The sequence below is a fragment of the Tachypleus tridentatus genome, chromosome 4 (assembly GCF_004210375.1).
Source record: "Tachypleus tridentatus isolate NWPU-2018 chromosome 4, ASM421037v1, whole genome shotgun sequence".
In the NCBI taxonomy this organism is placed as follows: Eukaryota; Metazoa; Arthropoda; class Merostomata; order Xiphosura; family Limulidae; genus Tachypleus; species Tachypleus tridentatus.
Window position 1 is genome coordinate 12928100 of NC_134828.1, and position 19271 is coordinate 12947370.

Genomic DNA, 19271 nt, shown 5'->3' on the forward strand with positions numbered 1-19271 from the left:
GAATGACTGTGAAATATTTAGAAAGTAGGGTACACTATAAATACTAGAAACAGTGATGCACAGACAAACAGTTTGTGCAGTGATTAAAAAGCTTGTGAAATTCAGATTAGTATCGGTTATTACGTATACGTATTCAATCACTCGATCGATTAACCATGGAGTTATACAATTCACGCGCATTATACGCTAGTCGTTCCATCAGTAGCGAATACATTTCTGTTGAAAGTGAAAATATTTGTGCACTATTGCCAACAACTGTGTTTCAGTGACAGTAGCCTGTAGTGAACGTTGAGGAAGAAATAAACTAATTTGTTATCGTTACATGGACTACACCTTGCATTATTTTCATCAAATAATTTTAAAGAACCCGGACAAGATTTGGTTTGGTTTGTTTAGAAACTTTAGATTAAGCACAAAGCTACATAATGAGCTATTTGTGGACTGCGCACGGGTATTGAATTTAGATATATATATATAATTTAAAAACTCAAAAAAGCTTATTTTTTTATTTGAAGTTCACTCCAACATCTTCAATGGGGTGACCAGAAGACCCAGTTTTGACAGCACACTCCCCACATTTTTTCTTTTTTTGGTAGTTTGTCCAAAGATAAATTATCGGGACGCACAAAACGTACCGGTTTTATAATTAGGGTATCAAACTTTCAGTATTACGTTGAATCACGAATGTAATAGGCATACGTGTCTTGATCATTTATCAAACACGTGCTTTCCTGCTTCAAACTTTTTTTTATAACTATTTAATGAAATAAACAATAATAGAACTTCCACGTTTTTTTCCTTTGTCACAAAATATCCTAAAAGTTCAATGTAACGCTAATACCTAACAGAAGATTTTGAAAACGTTATGGACTGTAAACTAAGTCTGGATATGAAGAAGCCTATATTAAGACGAAATTGACAAAGTGAATAATAAATATTTCTTGGATGTATAATTTGTCTATTATTGCTCATTTATTTTGTGTTTACCCCAGAACCAAGTTACATTATTTCAAAAAGAATGTCAAAGTTAATATATTTGGAAATACTGTAGAAACGTTCAATAAGTTTAAAGTAAATTAAAAGTAGGATAAATTATTTCGAATTTGTAATCACAATTTGGACATTACGGGGAAGGATTGGGCTGTCCTGGTGTTAGAACTTGTACGAGGTCTGTTCAAAAAATACGCGGACTGTTTGAATTGCGCGGCTCCAGTTGGTTCCAGGGGAATCCGCTTGGTGTCGCTAGGTTCGCACAGATCAGCTGATCACGACGCCATTTCCCGATTGCAAATATCTTCATTTGTGTATTAGCTACGCGGTTTTAAATGAAGTGCGATTTTTCGTTTGGCGGATTTCAGAATGAATGACCTGAAGGAGCAACGACTTGCTGTGAAATTTTGTGTTAAACTTGAAAAATCTGCGACTGAAACTTTTGCTATGCTTAACACGGCTTACGGTGATGTTGCTATGAAGCGTACGGCATGTTTCAAGTGGCATGAACGTTTTAAGGATGGTCGACAGTCCATTGAAGATGATGAGCGTCCTTCCACGTGAACTGACGACACACACGTTGACAAAATCAACACCCTGGTGCGGGCAAATCGACGTCTGACTGTCGGGGAGCTTGCTGAAGAGTGTGGGATATCAGTTGGATCTTGTTACGAGATTTTGACCGAAAAATTGAAGATGCACCGCGTTGCTGCGAAATTTGTGCCTCAGAACTCGTGAGTTTTTGGCCAAACACTCGATCACTGTTCCCCTACTCACCTGACCTTGCTCCTTGCGATTTTTTCTTGTTCCCCAAACTCAAAAGACCCTTGAAAGGAAGAAGATTTGAGACGATTCCCGAGATTAAGGCAAATGCGACGAAGCAGATGGAGGACATTACAAAAGAAGCGTACCAGGACTGTTTCAACAAGTGGAAACACCGTTGGGATAAGTGTGTGCGTTGGGGAGGAGAGTACTTTGAAGGGGTCCCAGGCCTGTAACTTCTAAATAAAGTACATTTTGTTTTATGACGTCAGTTCGCGTATTTTTTGAACAGCCCTCGTATGTTCACGTTGCTTGTTATCACACCATACCTAATACAGTACACACAAGAAGCCTTTGTTTGTTTCTGTACTGTTTTGAATAAGTTTATTGGCAAGGTTGTTTTTTTCATATCCAAGCAAAATACTAAAAAAAAACGTTATTAAGTACAATATTAAGTCTTTTTACTACGCCACTGAATAATTTTATTATAAATATATTGTGCAACATCTTTCACGTGCAAATAAGTATTTACATAGTTTAAATCAAAATTGTAAAAATAACAAGCTTTCTAGTCCATTTATCTGGTAACTTATTAACATAAATTTCAAATTCAAACAAAAAAAAATTATAAAGTTTTGAATACTACGTTAGCTGGATGTAATCCAGTATCATTTAATGTAGTTTTAAGGGTCATTACATTTAAAACTGCGAAAGTAGTAAGCACAAGAATGATTAATAATGAAGATTTATCTTTTATTTTTTAATAAATATGTCAACCTACTGCAAATTAATTTAGTGGTGTAGTAAGTTCTGAAATCAGATTAACTGTTAAAACATGTGAACGAAATGACTAAACGCTATGTAATTCTAAACAGCATTTTCGCCAAGGTTTAGAAAATGAGTAACTCATTAGTTTTCTTGAATTGTTTTATAGGTGTTTAGGGAGAACAACGAACAAATCGACTATCTAGTGCATTTAAAGAATAAAATATTTGAAGATTGTCATTCACATAAATGTCAACAGAAGTTTGATCATACCCAGAGAGTTATGCACACTTTAATTTTGCTAATAAGTCTACCAGTATTCGCATTTGTAAAGATATGTCCAATAATGTTAGTGACAAATCTTATAAAGAAAAAAAAAGACGTCATAATGTTAAACCTAGCCAGATAGGCCTAATAACGTCTACTCGAGCTTTCAGTTAAGGCCTTGTATTCGTCTAAACTCTTATTAGAGTATGTAAATTGAGCAGTCGGGAAGCCTAATTCTAACTGGACAAGTTCATGAAATATTAAATTTTGAACAAGTAAGGCAACATTAGCTGAAGAACTGCATATACACGCAATGTCACATATAGTTTTTTTGTTGCTAGTGCTGGTTTATGTCTTCTTGCGATCTTGGTGACCTTTTTATCTTGTATATTTAAAAGTGAAGCCCAGCAAATGTAGTGAAATGTTGCAATTTATAATTCTTACCACGCTCGCGCTTGTACGAAGTTTACATTTAATGTTTATAAAATAGCAGTAGCTTCGCTGTACAATTTCTAAAAATTATAATTCATAAAGAAGGCACATTAAAGTAAGGGTAACTTTCTAGCATCACATTATATGAATTAAATCTACCTGAAAGATTAATTAATTAATCCTTTCTAGTTCAATAAAACAAAAGTCAGAGTCAAGATAATCACGGAAAGTTGGAATAAGGCTATATGTAAGTAAAACAGCTCAGCGTCTCAACTCATAAAATGTATCTTATTCTATTCAAGAAGCTAGAAGAAAGTTATATCCAACTAAAAAGATCTGAAGATATTTATAAAATTTGGCTTACAAAGATGTAACAATGTCAAATTCAACTCATGAGACTGTAAAAATATCGCATTCAACACACAAAACTAGAACGGTATTATATGTACATTTAACCGCGAAAACGTTGACAACAAACCTGTAATAATGTTACATTAAACTCAGAAAGTTATAATAATATTATTGAACTTCCAAAACTACAACAGCGACACATTTACCTCGAATAACTTAAATAAATCACATTATTGTTTTATTATCGCGTTTAAAAAGGCTTGAACTTTGTGTCACGCACTATTACAAGCTCGAGCATAGTTGTTCTAATACAAAACTAGTTAAAAGTACACAGTCGTTTAAGAAAAAAAAAAATCGGCTCATTAAGTGAACCAACAAAAATTTACTACAAATGAAGCCAGAGTAGAAAGAGTTATATCTTATTTCGGTTACAAAGTTACCAGAAAAAGGCGTTTTCTTAAGTGCTGGAATTTATTTGCATGTTGACATCTGGTAATGTAAAGCAGATATTGACTTAGCACTATTTATTATAGCAAGAAAGCATAACTACTTCTACCAAAGACCTGCTGATTTTCCTCCTGGTGGGTTTTGAATTCGTTTTCCACTCAGTTTGATACCTTTGTCGTCATCAATTTGTGCTCCTAAAAAATAACATATATATTACACATTCAGTACTTATGAACATACAAACCAAGAATGGTAACCATAATAAGTTGTTGTTTACAACTCTAGCATAGTTTACAGAACCGATAACTGAAATGTTGAAATAATTAACTCAATAACACTACTTAAGACTCTTTTATCATGGCCTTGGTGTTGCAAAGGGCAGTGGCAGTGGCTATCCGAGTGCCCCAAGCAACGCTACGCAACAAAATGGAGAAGAATCTTTGTCTAAGTCATGTGTACATACGTTGCTTCTACGACATATCCTTTCAACTGTTGTATACCTTAAACAACTGTAAAATGAAACGAATATTCATGCTATTACATACAAAGATATACAGATATTATTACAGTAAGTGTTTTATGCAAAGCAAATAGGAGTAGGAGTGTGCTTTGTACATGACAGCTTTTAAAGGGAGCCTTTTGCAATGGAAACTACGCTGCAAGGTTGTTGTCAAGATTAACGGTAGTCAGCTAGAGCATGACCGGACGTGGCGGTAACGATTGTAATAATCTGATAAGGCTTTTAAAATCATTGTCACATAACGTACACAGCCTTTGTGTGTAAACCTTGAATTTTAAATTCCCATACCAACAGTAATATATCATGTTGTTTTTTCAGCACTTACAAATACGTTATTTCTAACACCGAAGTAATAACGAAAACGATGTTACATAGATTTAGTTAATACTGATTTGTTATAAATTAGCGACAAGCAAGAGATTTTTAAAAGTAAAACTATACTTACTTTTTACATAATTTGTTTTGAGAAACTTCTTACATACTGTTTCAGTGGAACTTTAAGCAGAATATGCATAGCAGGTTTTAGAACTAATATATACTACATGGCCAAAAATATGTAGACACCCCTTCTAATTGGTGGGTTCAGCTATTTCAGCCACACTCCTTGCTAAAAGGTGCATAAAATCAAGCATACTGCCAAGTAATCTCCATAGACAAACACTTGCAGTAGAATGGGTCGTGCTGAAGAACTCAGTGACTTTTAATGGCACTGCTATAGAATGCCACCTTTCCAACAGCTCAGTTTGTCAAATTTCTGTCCTGCTAGAGCTGCCCTGGTCAACTGTAAATGCTGTTATTGTGAAGTGGAAACGTTTAGGAGCAACAATAGCTCAGTCACGAAGCGGTAGGCCACACAAGCTCATAGAACGGGACCACCGAATGCTGAAGCACGTATTGCGTAAACATCGTCTGTCCACAATTGCAACACTTGCTACAGAGTTCCTACTGCCTCTGGAAGCAACGTCAGCACAAGAACTATTCGTCGAGAGTTTCATGAAATGGATTTCCATGGCCAAGCAGCCGCACACGTGCTTAAGATGCCAAGCATTCGGCTAGAGTGATGTAAAACACACCGCCATTAAACTCTGGAGCACTGGAAACACGTTATCTAGAGTGATGTAAAACACATCGCCATTAGACTCTGGAGCAGTGGAAACACGTTATCTAGAGTGATGTAAAACACACCGCCATTAAACTCTGGAGCAGTGGAAACACGTTATCTAGAGTGATGTAAAACACACCGCCATTAGACTCTGGAGCAGTGGAAACACGTTATCTAGAGTGATGTAAAACACACCGCCATTAAACTCTGGAGCAGTGGAAACACGTTATCTAGAGTGATGTAAAACACACCGCCATTAAACTCTGGAGCAGTGGAAACACGTTATCTAGAGTGATGTAAAACACACCGCCATTAGACTCTGGAGCAGTGGAAACACGTTATCTAGAGTGATGTAAAACACACTGCCATTAGACTCTGGAGCAATGGAAACACGTTATCTAGAGTGATGTAAAACACACCGCCATTAGACTCTGGAGCAGTGGAAATACGTTATCTAGAGTGATGTAAAACACACCGCCATTAGACTCTGGAGCAGTGGAAACACGTTATCTAGAGTGATGTAAAACACACCGCCGTTAGACTCTGGAGCATCGGAAACACGTTATCTAGAGTGATGTAAAACACACCGCCGTTAGACTCTGGAGCATCGGAAACACGTTATCTAGAGTGATGTAAAACACACCGCCATTGGACTCTGGAGCAGTGGAAACACGTTATCTAGAGTGATGTAAAACACACCGCCATTAGACTCTGGAGCATCGGAAACACGTTATCTAGAGTGATGTAAAACACACCGCCATTGGACTCTGGAGCATCGGAAACACGTTATCTAGAGTGATGTAAAACACACCGCCATTAGACTCTGGAGCAGTGGAAACACGTTATCTAGAGTGATGTAAAACACACCGCCATTAGACTCTGGAGCAGTGGAAACACGTTATCTAGAGTGATGTAAAACACACCGCCATTAGACTCTGGAGCAGTGGAAACACGTTATCTAGAGTGATGTAAAACACACCGCCATTAGACTCTGGAGCAGTGGAAACACGTTATCTAGAGTGATGTAAAACACATCGCCATTAGACTCTGGAGCATCTGAAATACGTTATCTAGAGTGATGTAAAACACATCGCCATTAGACTCTGGAGCAGTGGAAACACGTTATCTAGAGTGATGTAAAACACATCGCCATTAGACTCTGGAGCAGTGGAAACACGTTATCTAGAGTGATGTAAAACACACCGCCATTAAACTCTGGAGCAGTGGAAACACGTTATCTAGAGTGATGTAAAACACACCGCCGTTAGACTCTGGAGCAGTGGAAACACGTTATCTAGAGTGATGTAAAACACATCGCCATTAGACTCTGGAGCAGTGGAAACACGTTATCTAGAGTGATGTAAAACACACCGCCATTAGACTCTGGAGCAGTGGAAACACGTTATCTAGAGTGATGTAAAACACACCGCCATTAAACTCTGGAGCAGTGGAAACACGTTATCTAGAGTGATGTAAAACACACCGCCATTAGACTCTGGAGCGGTGGAAACACGTTATCTAGAGTGATGTAAAACACACCGCCATTAAACTCTGGAGCAGTGGAAACACGTTATCTAGAGTGATGTAAAACACACCGCCATTAAACTCTGGAGCAGTGGAAACACGTTATCTAGAGTGATGTAAAACACACCGCCATTAGACTCTGGAGCAGTGGAAACACGTTATCTAGAGTGATGTAAAACACACTGCCATTAGACTCTGGAGCAATGGAAACACGTTATCTAGAGTGATGTAAAACACACCGCCATTAGACTCTGGAGCAGTGGAAATACGTTATCTAGAGTGATGTAAAACACACCGCCATTAGACTCTGGAGCAGTGGAAACACGTTATCTAGAGTGATGTAAAACACACCGCCGTTAGACTCTGGAGCAGTGGAAACACGTTATCTAGAGTGATGTAAAACACACCGCCGTTAGACTCTGGAGCATCGGAAACACGTTATCTAGAGTGATGTAAAACACACCGCCGTTAGACTCTGGAGCATCGGAAACACGTTATCTAGAGTGATGTAAAACACACCGCCATTAGACTCTGGAGCATCGGAAACACGTTATCTAGAGTGATGTAAAACACACCGCCATTGGACTCTGGAGCATCGGAAACACGTTATCTAGAGTGATGTAAAACACACCGCCATTGGACTCTGGAGCATCGGAAACACGTTATCTAGAGTGATGTAAAACACACCGCCATTAGACTCTGGAGCAGTGGAAACACGTTATCTAGAGTGATGTAAAACACACCGCCATTAGACTCTGGAGCAATGGAAACACGTTATCTAGAGTGATGAATCACGCTTCACTATCTAGCAATCTGACGGACTAATCTGAGTTTGGCGAATGCCAGGAGAACGCTACCTGCCTGAATACATAATAACAACTGTAAAGTTTTGTGGAGGAGGAATAATGGTCTGGGGCTGTTTTTCATGGTTTGGGCTAGGCTCGTTAGTTCCAGTGAAGGAAAATCTTAATACTACAGCATACAATGACATTTTAGATAATTGTGTGCTTTCAACTGTGTGGCAACAGATTGAGGAAGGCCCTTTTTTGTTTTGTGCACAAAGCGAGGTCCATAAAGATATGTTTTGCCGAGATTGGTGTGGAAGAACTTGAATGGCCTACACAGAGCCCTGACTTCAACTCCATCGAACACCTTTGGGATGAAGTGGAACACCGACTGCGAGACAGTGCCCGAACTCGTTAATGTCCATGGTTTTGAAACGGGACATTCAACAAGCACATATGAGTGTGATGGCGGGTGTCCACAAACTTTTAACCATGTAGTGTGTATATATATATGAATAGAAACTGCAACTGACTGTTGAAAGAAAAGGAGACAATATTTTGGCTCTTCTACTGAGACCTTTTTTAGGTATTTGTGTCAGATAACATTGTGTATGAACAATTCATTTGTACAGTGCTACTCCTGATTTCAAACGATGGTGAACCTTTTTCCAAACCTCCTCTCCTACCCCTTTTTATAACTTTCCACGTCATTTTACACCACATTTGACTCACTAAAGGGACTTCTTTCCCGATAAACTTAGAACGTACGAGTTACCCTACTGACCATCTTAGGTAATGATTCAGCATCTAGGGTTGAAATTAAATGGTGTTTATTTACACGTTTACTGGTTCGAACTTTTTAAAAATCTAGATAACAATTATTAAACAATATTAAACTTCATGTTATGGCTCTCTAACACATTTACCCACCTGCAAAAAAAAAAATAGATTTTTACTGGTGAAAATAATCTACAAAACAATTCAACAAACTGGGGAAAACAACATGGTTTTCGATACCTGTGGTGGGCGAAGCTCATAACATGTAGGTTTGTGCTAAACAGCAACCAAACCAAAGTAGTTATATGACACACACACACATATTAGTTTGTAATAACTCTTAGAATTAATACATAATTTAAAAATAAGAGTGTTTTATACAAGAACAAACAAAAGTACCCTACCCCACTGACGTTCCGGAAGAGTTCACTTACATTATTTCGTGGACTTTAAAAAGTTAATCATGTTTCACTCAGAGCCACCATGAAAAGTAATTGTTCAACATTTCAGTCATGCTAAGAACAGCTCAACAATAACATACGATAAATCTACATTTTTTATTATTTCAAGTTACGTCACATTTTGTACAGTTAGTGATAGTGCAATTACCCTAACAGTTTAGTGTAGAATATCCTGCGTGAGTTTAGTGTAAAACGCAGACTTAGCGCTAACCGTATCTAATAATTGTTTTAAAATGTGCTTAATGTAATAGCAATATCAGTCAGTGTGTGCGTGTTTTGTTTGTACGCTTAATAAACATAAAATGCTTAATGTTTCAATTGCAGTAGTCTTTTTTTTTAATCATTTCTGGAGGACTTACCAGAAAGACTAAAGGTAGAGTCCTGCAAGTTACGAACCCCACTTCGGGTAAGGGGGCGAGAGTAGAATTCCGAAGGCTGGGGTATTATCTCCGTCACCTCGACAGCTTCATCTGGAGTCTCTCCTTCAAAGTCATCTTCAACGGCAACGCTTTCATATGGTTCTCTTTCAACTTTGAAAGGTTGGCATGCCTGGTAAATGATAAAGCATTTTTTAGTTGACTAAATACTTGTAATACAGAAGGTTGAACAATAATACACCTCCAGATCAGTTGTCTTACAATCGTAAATATGACCGTCTACAATGTGATACAAGATTTCTTGTAACCGAATACACATTATCGGAAAAATTGCGGGTATAAACTACAAAATTACTGAATTGTTGTCTATTGTATTTGGCTATAAACTACAAAATTACTGAACTATTGTCTATTGTATTGTACGAAAAGGAACGTGTCAATAGTTAACACTGCTTGACTGTCATCCAACCAATCACAGTGTGCCTCACCAAGATAATGTCTATAAAAGTACAGACAATCAAACTATTTCCACTAGTAATATTGTAAATACACTCGTGGTCCCATGGGCAGAAATATTGAAAAAGTATAGTTTTGTTTGAACGCTACATGTGACAAACTGATATAATATTTCTTCCTTCATTAAGAAATTTGTGAAAACTTTAAAAAGAGTGTGTGAAACTAGTACTGTTCATAACATAAAAGGCCAGATAGAAAGTCTAAACTCTCTCAAAAGTGATATTAAACACCATCTACAAACCTTGTCAATGGTCTAGTTCTAAGTACCGATGTGAATGTTGTATCCAGGATATTAATATACATATCAACAGGAAGTGGCCTCAGTGGATATTTAAAAAAAGATATACCCAAATCGAAAGGCTAATGTTTACAATAAGACCATTTCATAAGACTGGTATGGCCAGGTGGTTAAAGCACTCGACTCGTAATCTGAGGGTCCCGGGCTCGAATCCCTCTCACACCAGACATGCTTGATCTTTTAGCCGTAAGGGCGTTATAATGTGACGGTCAATCCCACTATTCTTGGTAAAAGAGTAGCCCAAAAGTATGCAGTGGATGGTGATGACTAGCTGTCTTCTCCCTAATCTTACACTGCTAAATTATAGACGGCTAGCGCAGATAGCCCTCGTGTAGCTTTGCGCGAAATTCGAAACAAACCAAACCATTTCATATAACTGACTTACTATGGTAAGCGGTTTTTAGTTTAGTGTGACTGTAGCCTAGAAATTTAGGAAAGCAAAATGTTTTAAAATAATTTTAACCGTGCTATAGGGTTATTGACAACAGTAAAAATGGATGAGCAAAGCTGGAAGAGAGAAAACTAGTATCACAGTCAACATACTTCACTGGAATAAAGCATGTTGGGATATTAATAGAAGTGTAAGTTATACACTGGACCAGTTATGCAACATATGTGGTGAAACGATACTTAGAAGGTTTATATATAAAAAAGGAACACATCATGGTTTTTCCTACACGAAGTTCCATTGTTGATATTATTAAAGTTATATGGAAGCTGAGGAAGTGAAACGATAATTAAACTGAATTATGGGAAGTGATATAAAACAGTTATAAGAATAATTCATTGGTAATCTTATGATAACATAAAAACAATATGTACGACTCTGTTTAAAGTAAGTACAAAACAGTGTAGCATTGTAGAACTTACTCACTTCACTTTAGTATTTTATGTAATAATAACATATGGCAGTGCTAATAAATTTACCACTTAGGTGTAACTGCCCATTGTTTGTGACTGTTGTATGTGCATCACCTGTGTGTCTCCTTAATCATTTCCAATACTGTATGTCATCCATTCATAAGACATTTTATCTTAAAACAGCAAGTAAATGAAAGAAGTTATTGATTTGCTTAACAAAGTGTTAAAGAGTGAAGTACTATTGGGATTATTGCCATGAATGTGGATAATAATAAGGAAACCAAACAAATGTTGAATGGATATACTGTAACAATTTTAATTTTTTGTATTATGACACTACATACTTCAAGTCATACCAGTATATACAACTTACTTTTAGTTCTGACCGATGAAGATAGCTTGCTTTGATCAAAAGTTATTGATAATTAATATTTTCTAAATTAAATGTTTAGTTATTTGCTTCGTTAAACTGTTTGACAACAGACTTGGTTAGACTCCTACCTTATCCTTTGCTCGCACGCAGAAGAAGATGTGTGGACAAAATGGTGGTGTTTCAACAAATTTTCCCCCTCCCTTTGTCACTTGCAACTGGAAAAATCAATATATTAACGTATGATAGTTATAACTGTAAACAAACAAAATATATCAATGAAAAAGTTCAAGTTTCTCTAAACTAATCCCTGAACTAATCATCATGTTCTGAACAGCCATTAACTTGTCTGTCTTCCATTCACATTAAAAAGTATAATGTGACATTGCTAAACCTAAGTACTTTCTCAACCTGTGTAAATGTTGTGAAGATAAATCGAATTATTAAAAAATAAGCTTGTAATGTAACAGAATTAAATTTTTTTTATTTAACATTTTTAAGCAGATTCCTAAAACAGTTATTATGACCTGTTCTGATACATTACTTTAAAATATTTGTACGTATTCAAGATATCCACATTCCCTACCTAACGTAACAATTCCATATACCGCATAAATTTCAGTTATTTTAACTTACACTGACCGTAATCAAGAAGGTTTCCATCAGTTATCACAGTTTCAGTTATTTTAATTTACACTGACCGTGATCAAGAAGGTTTCCATCAGTTATCACAGTTTCAGTTATTTTAATTTACACTGACCGTGATCAACAAGGTTTCCATCAGTTATCACAGTTTCAGTTATTTTAATTTACACTGACCGTGATCAACAAGGTTTCCATCAGTTATCACAGTTTCAGTTATTTTAATTTACACTGACCCTGATCAAGAAGGTTTCCATCAGTTATCACAGTTTCAGTTATTTTAATTTACACTGACCAACGGTTACCTGACCCTGGTCCACAACAACCTTTCCACCAGCTATCACAACATCGGCCACTCCATGGCACTTCATTCCTTCAAATATATTAAAGTCTGCTTGAGAGTGATGGGTTTTGGCAGAGATAATACGTGTTTGCTCCGGATTCCAAACAACGACATCTGCATCTGATCCAGCCTGGATTCGGCCCTATGCGTATATAGAAGATTTAACTCTTGTGTATCAAATTAGACAATCCTTAAAAATCAGTGTCGTGTTTAATTTGTTAATTAACTTTGTAAACTCAACTTTCATTTGCTCACTATTTAGTTTCCCCTCGGACAACTTATTACCCTATGGTGTCATTAGTTGTACTGACTTCACTTTCAGGTAATCACAAATACCAAGAGGATCGCCAGGATATGTAGCCTGGAGTGTATTCTACTGTTTCGACTAAGCTTGAGACTGGATACAATGTACATAATGTTCAAAGCAATCTTTATTTTAAACAAAAAGCAGTCAAAGTAAACGAGTGTATTGGACGATAGGATAGCGCCTTTAAGACATAGAACGAGAATGATGAATCTTCTATCTTTTTGTTATGATATTCTGCGATAAGGTGTCCAGTGTTAGAGAATACAATAACAATATGAAAAATGTAATAGCGCCATCTCTTTAAGTGTACATGCCTTACTCACGCCACCGTCTATAAACTCTCATAGCAAAAGACGGAAACTATAAGCTCAAGGTATCATCAGACTTGCCAATGGCTGAGGCAACTGCTAATACCTTCATAGTGTATTCAAATTATATATACTAGAGTAAGCTTCTCCGCGAGAAAACTCGTGACACCACAGTAGAGTGACCCAGGACAATATGTGACTAGGGTAACAGCAATTTAGCTCTATTTTATAGCCAACTGTCTACAGTAAAACACATAAATGTGCCTGCTTGCATGAAAATGAGAGAGAAAAAAAGGTCTTGAAAGTTTGGTGAAACAAGAAAGATCCCCGCCAGAAAAAAACTAAAAAGGTTTTATACAAACAAATGGCCTAAGCATGGACAACCCAGTATCACCAGTTCGAGCCAATATTTTTATGACACAAGTTCAAATACAAGCAATTAACACAGCATTACATCCACCACTATACTGGTACAGATATGTAGATGACACGATTGCAGGATTCAAATCTACAGAACACATACTTAATTTTTTCAATCACATTAACTCTATACATCCCAACATTAACTTCACATGTGAACAGGAAGAAAGCAATCAAATATGATTTCTTAACTTCAAAATTACAAGAACCGATACACAATTTAAAACAGAAATCCACCGAAAAATCACCCATACTGGACTATACATTCCTTGGGACTCAGCACATGAAACAAAACAAAAACTCAATATACTAAGAAACCAAATAAACACAGACATAAAACTATGCTCGCCAGATAAAATTAACGACGAATTAGACAAAATAAAACAATACTTCATGAACATCAATAAGTTTCCTCCACAAACCGCAGAAAACATTATAAACACCTAGACAGAAAGCAAAACGAACCAACTAAAGTAAATATACCCCACGATTTAAAAAATCACGAAACCATATACTGCTGCATACCATATATTCCCAACATCAGCAGACAAATAACCAACATTTGACAAAAACTAGTTACAAAATATGACATTCCAGTTAATACCAAATTTATTCAAAAACCATGCACAAAACTGAGGTCTATACTGTGTAAAAACTACACTGACAAACACCACACCAACATTATTTATAAAATACAATGTGATAACTGCCTCAACTTCTATATTGGAGAAACAAGTAGAAAAATGGAAACCAGATTCAAAGAACATAAAAAGTCACCTTCACACGTTTTCGAACACTGCAAGTCAAATAAACACAACATAACCCATAGAAAACACTCAAATACTAAATAAAGAAACAAACATAAACAAACGCAAAATTAAAGAAGCCTTACTTATACAACAACTTAAACCCAAAATAAACCAATATAAAGGAACGCCTTTATACCTATATTAATATAATAAAATAAGTAAAATTATATATTCAAACATCTAACACCGCCCTCTACATTCCGACACTCAGTTACACAACCTCTTCCAAACATGTGGTTAGCTTCCGGTCAGTTACCTCTTTCTTTGTGAACCTGACAATGACCGAAGAAGGTCGTAACGTTGTTCGCTCTTCTATGTAAAATATTTTCTCAACCCAAACGAGCCGTTTTTGCATATATATATATAAAGGTTTTGTTTGTTTGTTTGTTTGTTTTTTAATTTCGCACAAAGCTACTTGAGGGCTATCTGTGCTAGCCGTCCCAAATTTAGTAGTGTAAGACTCGAGGGAAGGCAGCTAGTCATCACCACCCACCGCCAACTCTTGGGCTACTCTTTTGCCTACGAATAGTGGGATTGACCGTTACGTTGTAACGCCTCCACGGCTGGGAAGGCGAGCATGTTTGGCGCGACGGGGATGCGAACCTGCGACCCTCACATTACGAGTCGCACGCCTTAACACGCTTGGTCATGCCGGGCCGAACTAAAAAGGAAAGAACCGCAGAGTAAACTTTACAAACTAAACTAGGAGTCAAATTGTATACACATTAAAAGTTAGCAGTAATATTAGTTATAATTTCAGGCCACATAATATTGTAACGTTCCATAAGAAACATATACCACAGATGCTCTAGATGTTGTAAACTAATTTTAGATAATAATTCATTGCTTGTTTTCCTTGCTGATACATTTAGTAATCCACAAAATAAAGTCCAATAACGAAAATTCGATCAACAAGGTTTTCATCAGTTATCACAGTTTCAGCTATTTTAATTTACACTGACCCTTATCAACAAGGTTTCCATCAGCTGATTGGACAATTATTTAAATCTTTTAGCTGACTGCTTTATTTATCGTAATACGCAAGTCTTAAAGAACACTAGGCTGAGCATGATTATGGTTTGGAATTTTGTAAATTTGATTTTTACGACCCGGCAAGGCCAGGTGATTAAGGTATTCGACTCGTAAGCTGAGGGTCGCGGGTTCGAATCCCCGTCACTCCAAACATGCTCGCCTTCCCAGCCATGGGGGCGTTATAATGTTACGATCAATCCCACTATTCGTTGGTAAAAGAGTAGCCCAAGAGTTGGCGGTGAGTGGTGATGACTAGCTGACTTCCCTCTAGTCTTACACTGCAAAATTAGGGAGGATTAGCGCAGATAGCTTTCGTGTAGATTTGCGCGAAATTAAAAAAAACAATAAACAAATATGATTTTTAGGTAGCGAAGAAATTGTAACACGAACCTTGTATCATCAAATAAACACATTATCCATACTAGGGTTTTACACTCCATCACTTAATGCTATTTTTCAGTTTCTTGTATGTTTATCAAACGATTATTAACAAACTTGTACAACTTATTTTGGAAAAAACTTACTTTCCGTGGGTAGATGTTGAAGATTTTGGCTGCATTAGTGCTAGTTACAGCCACAAACCTGCTGGGATCCAGTTTTCCCATTACCTTATTTAGGTGAAAAGAAAGAAAACATGTTGTTATAACAAGACTTTTAATTCAAATAAATAAACAAAAGACATATAAAAGTTGGACGTAAATTTAGTTTCCTTGCAATCTAAATATAATTACCTAAGTTTTAACAGTTTGTTTTCACATGTAAATATGATTAGATTACCCGAGTTTAACAGTTTGTTTTCACATGTAAATATGATTAGATTACCCGAGTTTAACAGTCTGTTTTATCATATAAATACTGTTATCTGTCTTTAACATGATTGTTATACTTTATTTTATAAACATAAGAACCAGGATTTCACCCATTCTTCGAGTGCTGACGTCAAACTTACCACACCCTTTTCCCACACAATTGACATTCTTTCCTCAATCCCGTTTACTCCGTGAGGAATCATTGTAAAATCACTCTGTCCAAAAGCCTTCTGATTGGCTGAGAAGGTGCAGTGGTTACTGGCAGTGATTTGAATATCTCCGCTGTCGGAAACAAGTTGTATTAAAACAGTGATCAAAATATTTACGTGTAGCCTTAAAATAAATATCTGGTACTAGAAAACTAACCAGAAAAGAAATAACTGTTAGCCTTAAAATAAACATCTAGCACTGGAAAACTAAACAGAAGAAATAACTGTTAGCCTTAAAATAAACATCTGGCACTGGAAAACAGAAAAGAAATAATTGTTAGCCTTAAAATAAACATCTGGCACTGGAAAACAGAAGAAATAACTGTTAGCCTTAAAATAAACATCTGGCACTAGAAAACTAAACAGGAAAGAAATAATTGTTAGCCTTAAAATAAACATCTGGCACTGGAAAACAGAAGAAATAACTGTTAGCCTTAAAATAAACATCTGGCACTAGAAAACTAAACAGAAAAGAAATAATTGTTAGCCTTAAAATAAACATCTGGCACTAGAAAACCAAACAGAAAAGAAATAACTGTTAGCCTTAAAATAAACATCTGGCACTAGAAAACTGAACAGAAAAGAAATAACTGTTAGCCTTAAAATAAACATCTGGCACTATAAAACTAAACAGAAACGATTTTTTCTTTTTTTTTATAAAGAGGGTTGGATTTTTGGTTTTAAATTATCAAAAATTACCTTCCCAGTAAGTTCATCAAATCCACTGGAGTGGACGGGTCTGTGCAAAGGGGTGGAACTGTAACATGACCGGCAGCATGACGCCAACATGCGTTTAGATAATGTGAACCGTCAGTTCCGAGTGCAGCTGCTATCGTGTCAGCATAAAGTTGACATCCTAAAAGATAAAGTAAGAATCAGCATCACTGTGAGGGTAGGAGACACACTCTCGTTGTCAGAAAGTTTTCTGGGAAGGAAAATGAAGAAAAACGTTTGAACGATACATCAGTTCAATGCGTACCACACATACAGAAAGTTAACCCTAGAATTACTAGCGGGTTTTATCGAATATCTATACACATTTTCCAAACTGTTCATGCACCAAATTACATGACGTTTCACTCATACCCCCCTCCCCAATAACATGTAAGTTATATTTTAAGAAATTCAAAGAAAGATGCGAACAATATCTCCGTTAGACCCATTATTTCCTGGCGTGTTTTAAATTTAAAAATAAATATAGCTATTCAGGCTCAGTGGTGACACTGAAGACTAATAATTCTAAAAACCTGGTTTCGATATTCCTGTTGACACAACTCACTGCGTAGGTTTAGGCATAACAGCAACCAAACAACAGATGACAATAGGTCAGTACGGGTGACCACGAGTACACGAACGAGAAGGTCGAGGGTCAACTCTTTTATGAGTTACAAGAGAGAATGATGGTAGTGTTTTCATTACAAAAACAAATTTTGTTTGACAGAGAGAAAGGTAAATTCATGACTTATTATACACCTAATATTACTTGTCTCTAGGCTATTGAACTCTATGTGTAACAAGGAAAAGTTAGCAATTTGTTAAAAGTAGGGAACTATCGCAAGGCCTAGGGGCGCTGTTTAACGCAGAAATAGTTCTACCAAGAACAAGAATAAGCGAACTTAGAGAAAGTAGTTGTCACTACTAGTGAATGAATCCAAGTGGAAGTCGGTTACCATCTGCTGTATGAGATAATGTGGTTAGTTTAAACTGCTTTGCTAGTGTGAACTTCAAAAAACATTCCAACATTCTTAAATTGATATCATGTTAAACATTTTGTAAAATAGATAAAATTATTTCTAAACCACACGAGAACATATACCAAACCTTCTTCTCTTCTTTTGGCAATCACTTTGGCAGCACTTGGGCTCATGACGTGTAGAATAAAGAGTGGACAATTGACCTGATTTGCCAACACAGATGCACGGAAGGTGGCTTCAGCCTCGACCTAAACCCAATAAGTAGAGCATCACAAAATTTAAGTTTATCAAGAGTTGAAGTATGACACAGCCTAGAGGAGGTTATTAAAATTACCAATAACTGATCTATGAAAACAAGTGTGACACAATCTAGAGGTGGTTATTAAACTTACCAGTAACTGATCTATGAAAACAAGTACGACACAACCTAGAGGTGGTTATTAAACTTACCAGTAACTGATCTATGAAAACAAGTATGACACAACCTAGAGGAGGTTATTAAACTTACCAATAACTGATTTTGAAAACAAGTACGACACAACCTGGAGGTGGTTATTAAACTTACCAATAACTGATCTATGAAAACAAGTGTGACACAACCTAGAGGTGGTTATTAAACTTACCAGTAACTGATGTATGAAAAAAAGTACGACACAACCTGGAGGTGGTTATTAAACTTACCAGTAACTGATGTATGAAAACAAGTGTGACACAACCTAGAGGAGGTTATTAAACTTACCAGTAACTGATGTATGAAAACAAGTACGACACAACCTAGAGGTGGTTATTAAACTTACCAGTAACTGATCTATGAAAACAAGTATGACACAACCTAGAGAAGGTTATTAAACTTACCAATAACTGATCTATGAAAACAAGTATGACACAACCTAGAGGTGATTATTAAATTTACCAATAACTGATCTATGAAAACAAGTGTGACACAAACTAGAGGAGGTTATTAAACATACCAGTAACTGATGTATGAAAACAAGTACGACACAACCTGGAGGTGGTTATTAAACTTACCAATAACTGATCTATGAAAACAAGTGTGACACAAACAAGAGATGGTTATTAAACTCACCAGTAA

The 19271-nt window shown here is 36.4% G+C and overlaps 1 protein-coding gene across 2 annotated transcripts in view; it reads right to left on the minus strand.

Moving 5' to 3' along the window:
• Positions 1–1340: 1340 nt before the first annotated feature.
• LOC143248582 (dihydropyrimidinase-like) overlaps positions 1341–19271 on the minus strand; it is a 56924-nt gene continuing 38993 nt past the window's right edge. The window contains exons 9-16 of one of the 2 annotated variants that reach the window (XM_076497049.1): positions 18306–18426; positions 17184–17340; positions 16416–16557; positions 15991–16074; positions 12553–12732; positions 11737–11823; positions 9543–9732; positions 1341–4208 (exon numbers count right to left, since the gene is read on the minus strand). In XM_076497049.1, coding sequence (XP_076353164.1) covers positions 4120–4208; positions 9543–9732; positions 11737–11823; positions 12553–12732; positions 15991–16074; positions 16416–16557; positions 17184–17340; positions 18306–18426 — 1050 coding nt within the window. In that variant the 3' untranslated portion in view covers positions 1341–4119. The remainder of the gene's footprint in view (positions 4209–9542; positions 9733–11736; positions 11824–12552; positions 12733–15990; positions 16075–16415; positions 16558–17183; positions 17341–18305; positions 18427–19271) is intronic. The other variant, XM_076497048.1, reaches the window with a different exon arrangement.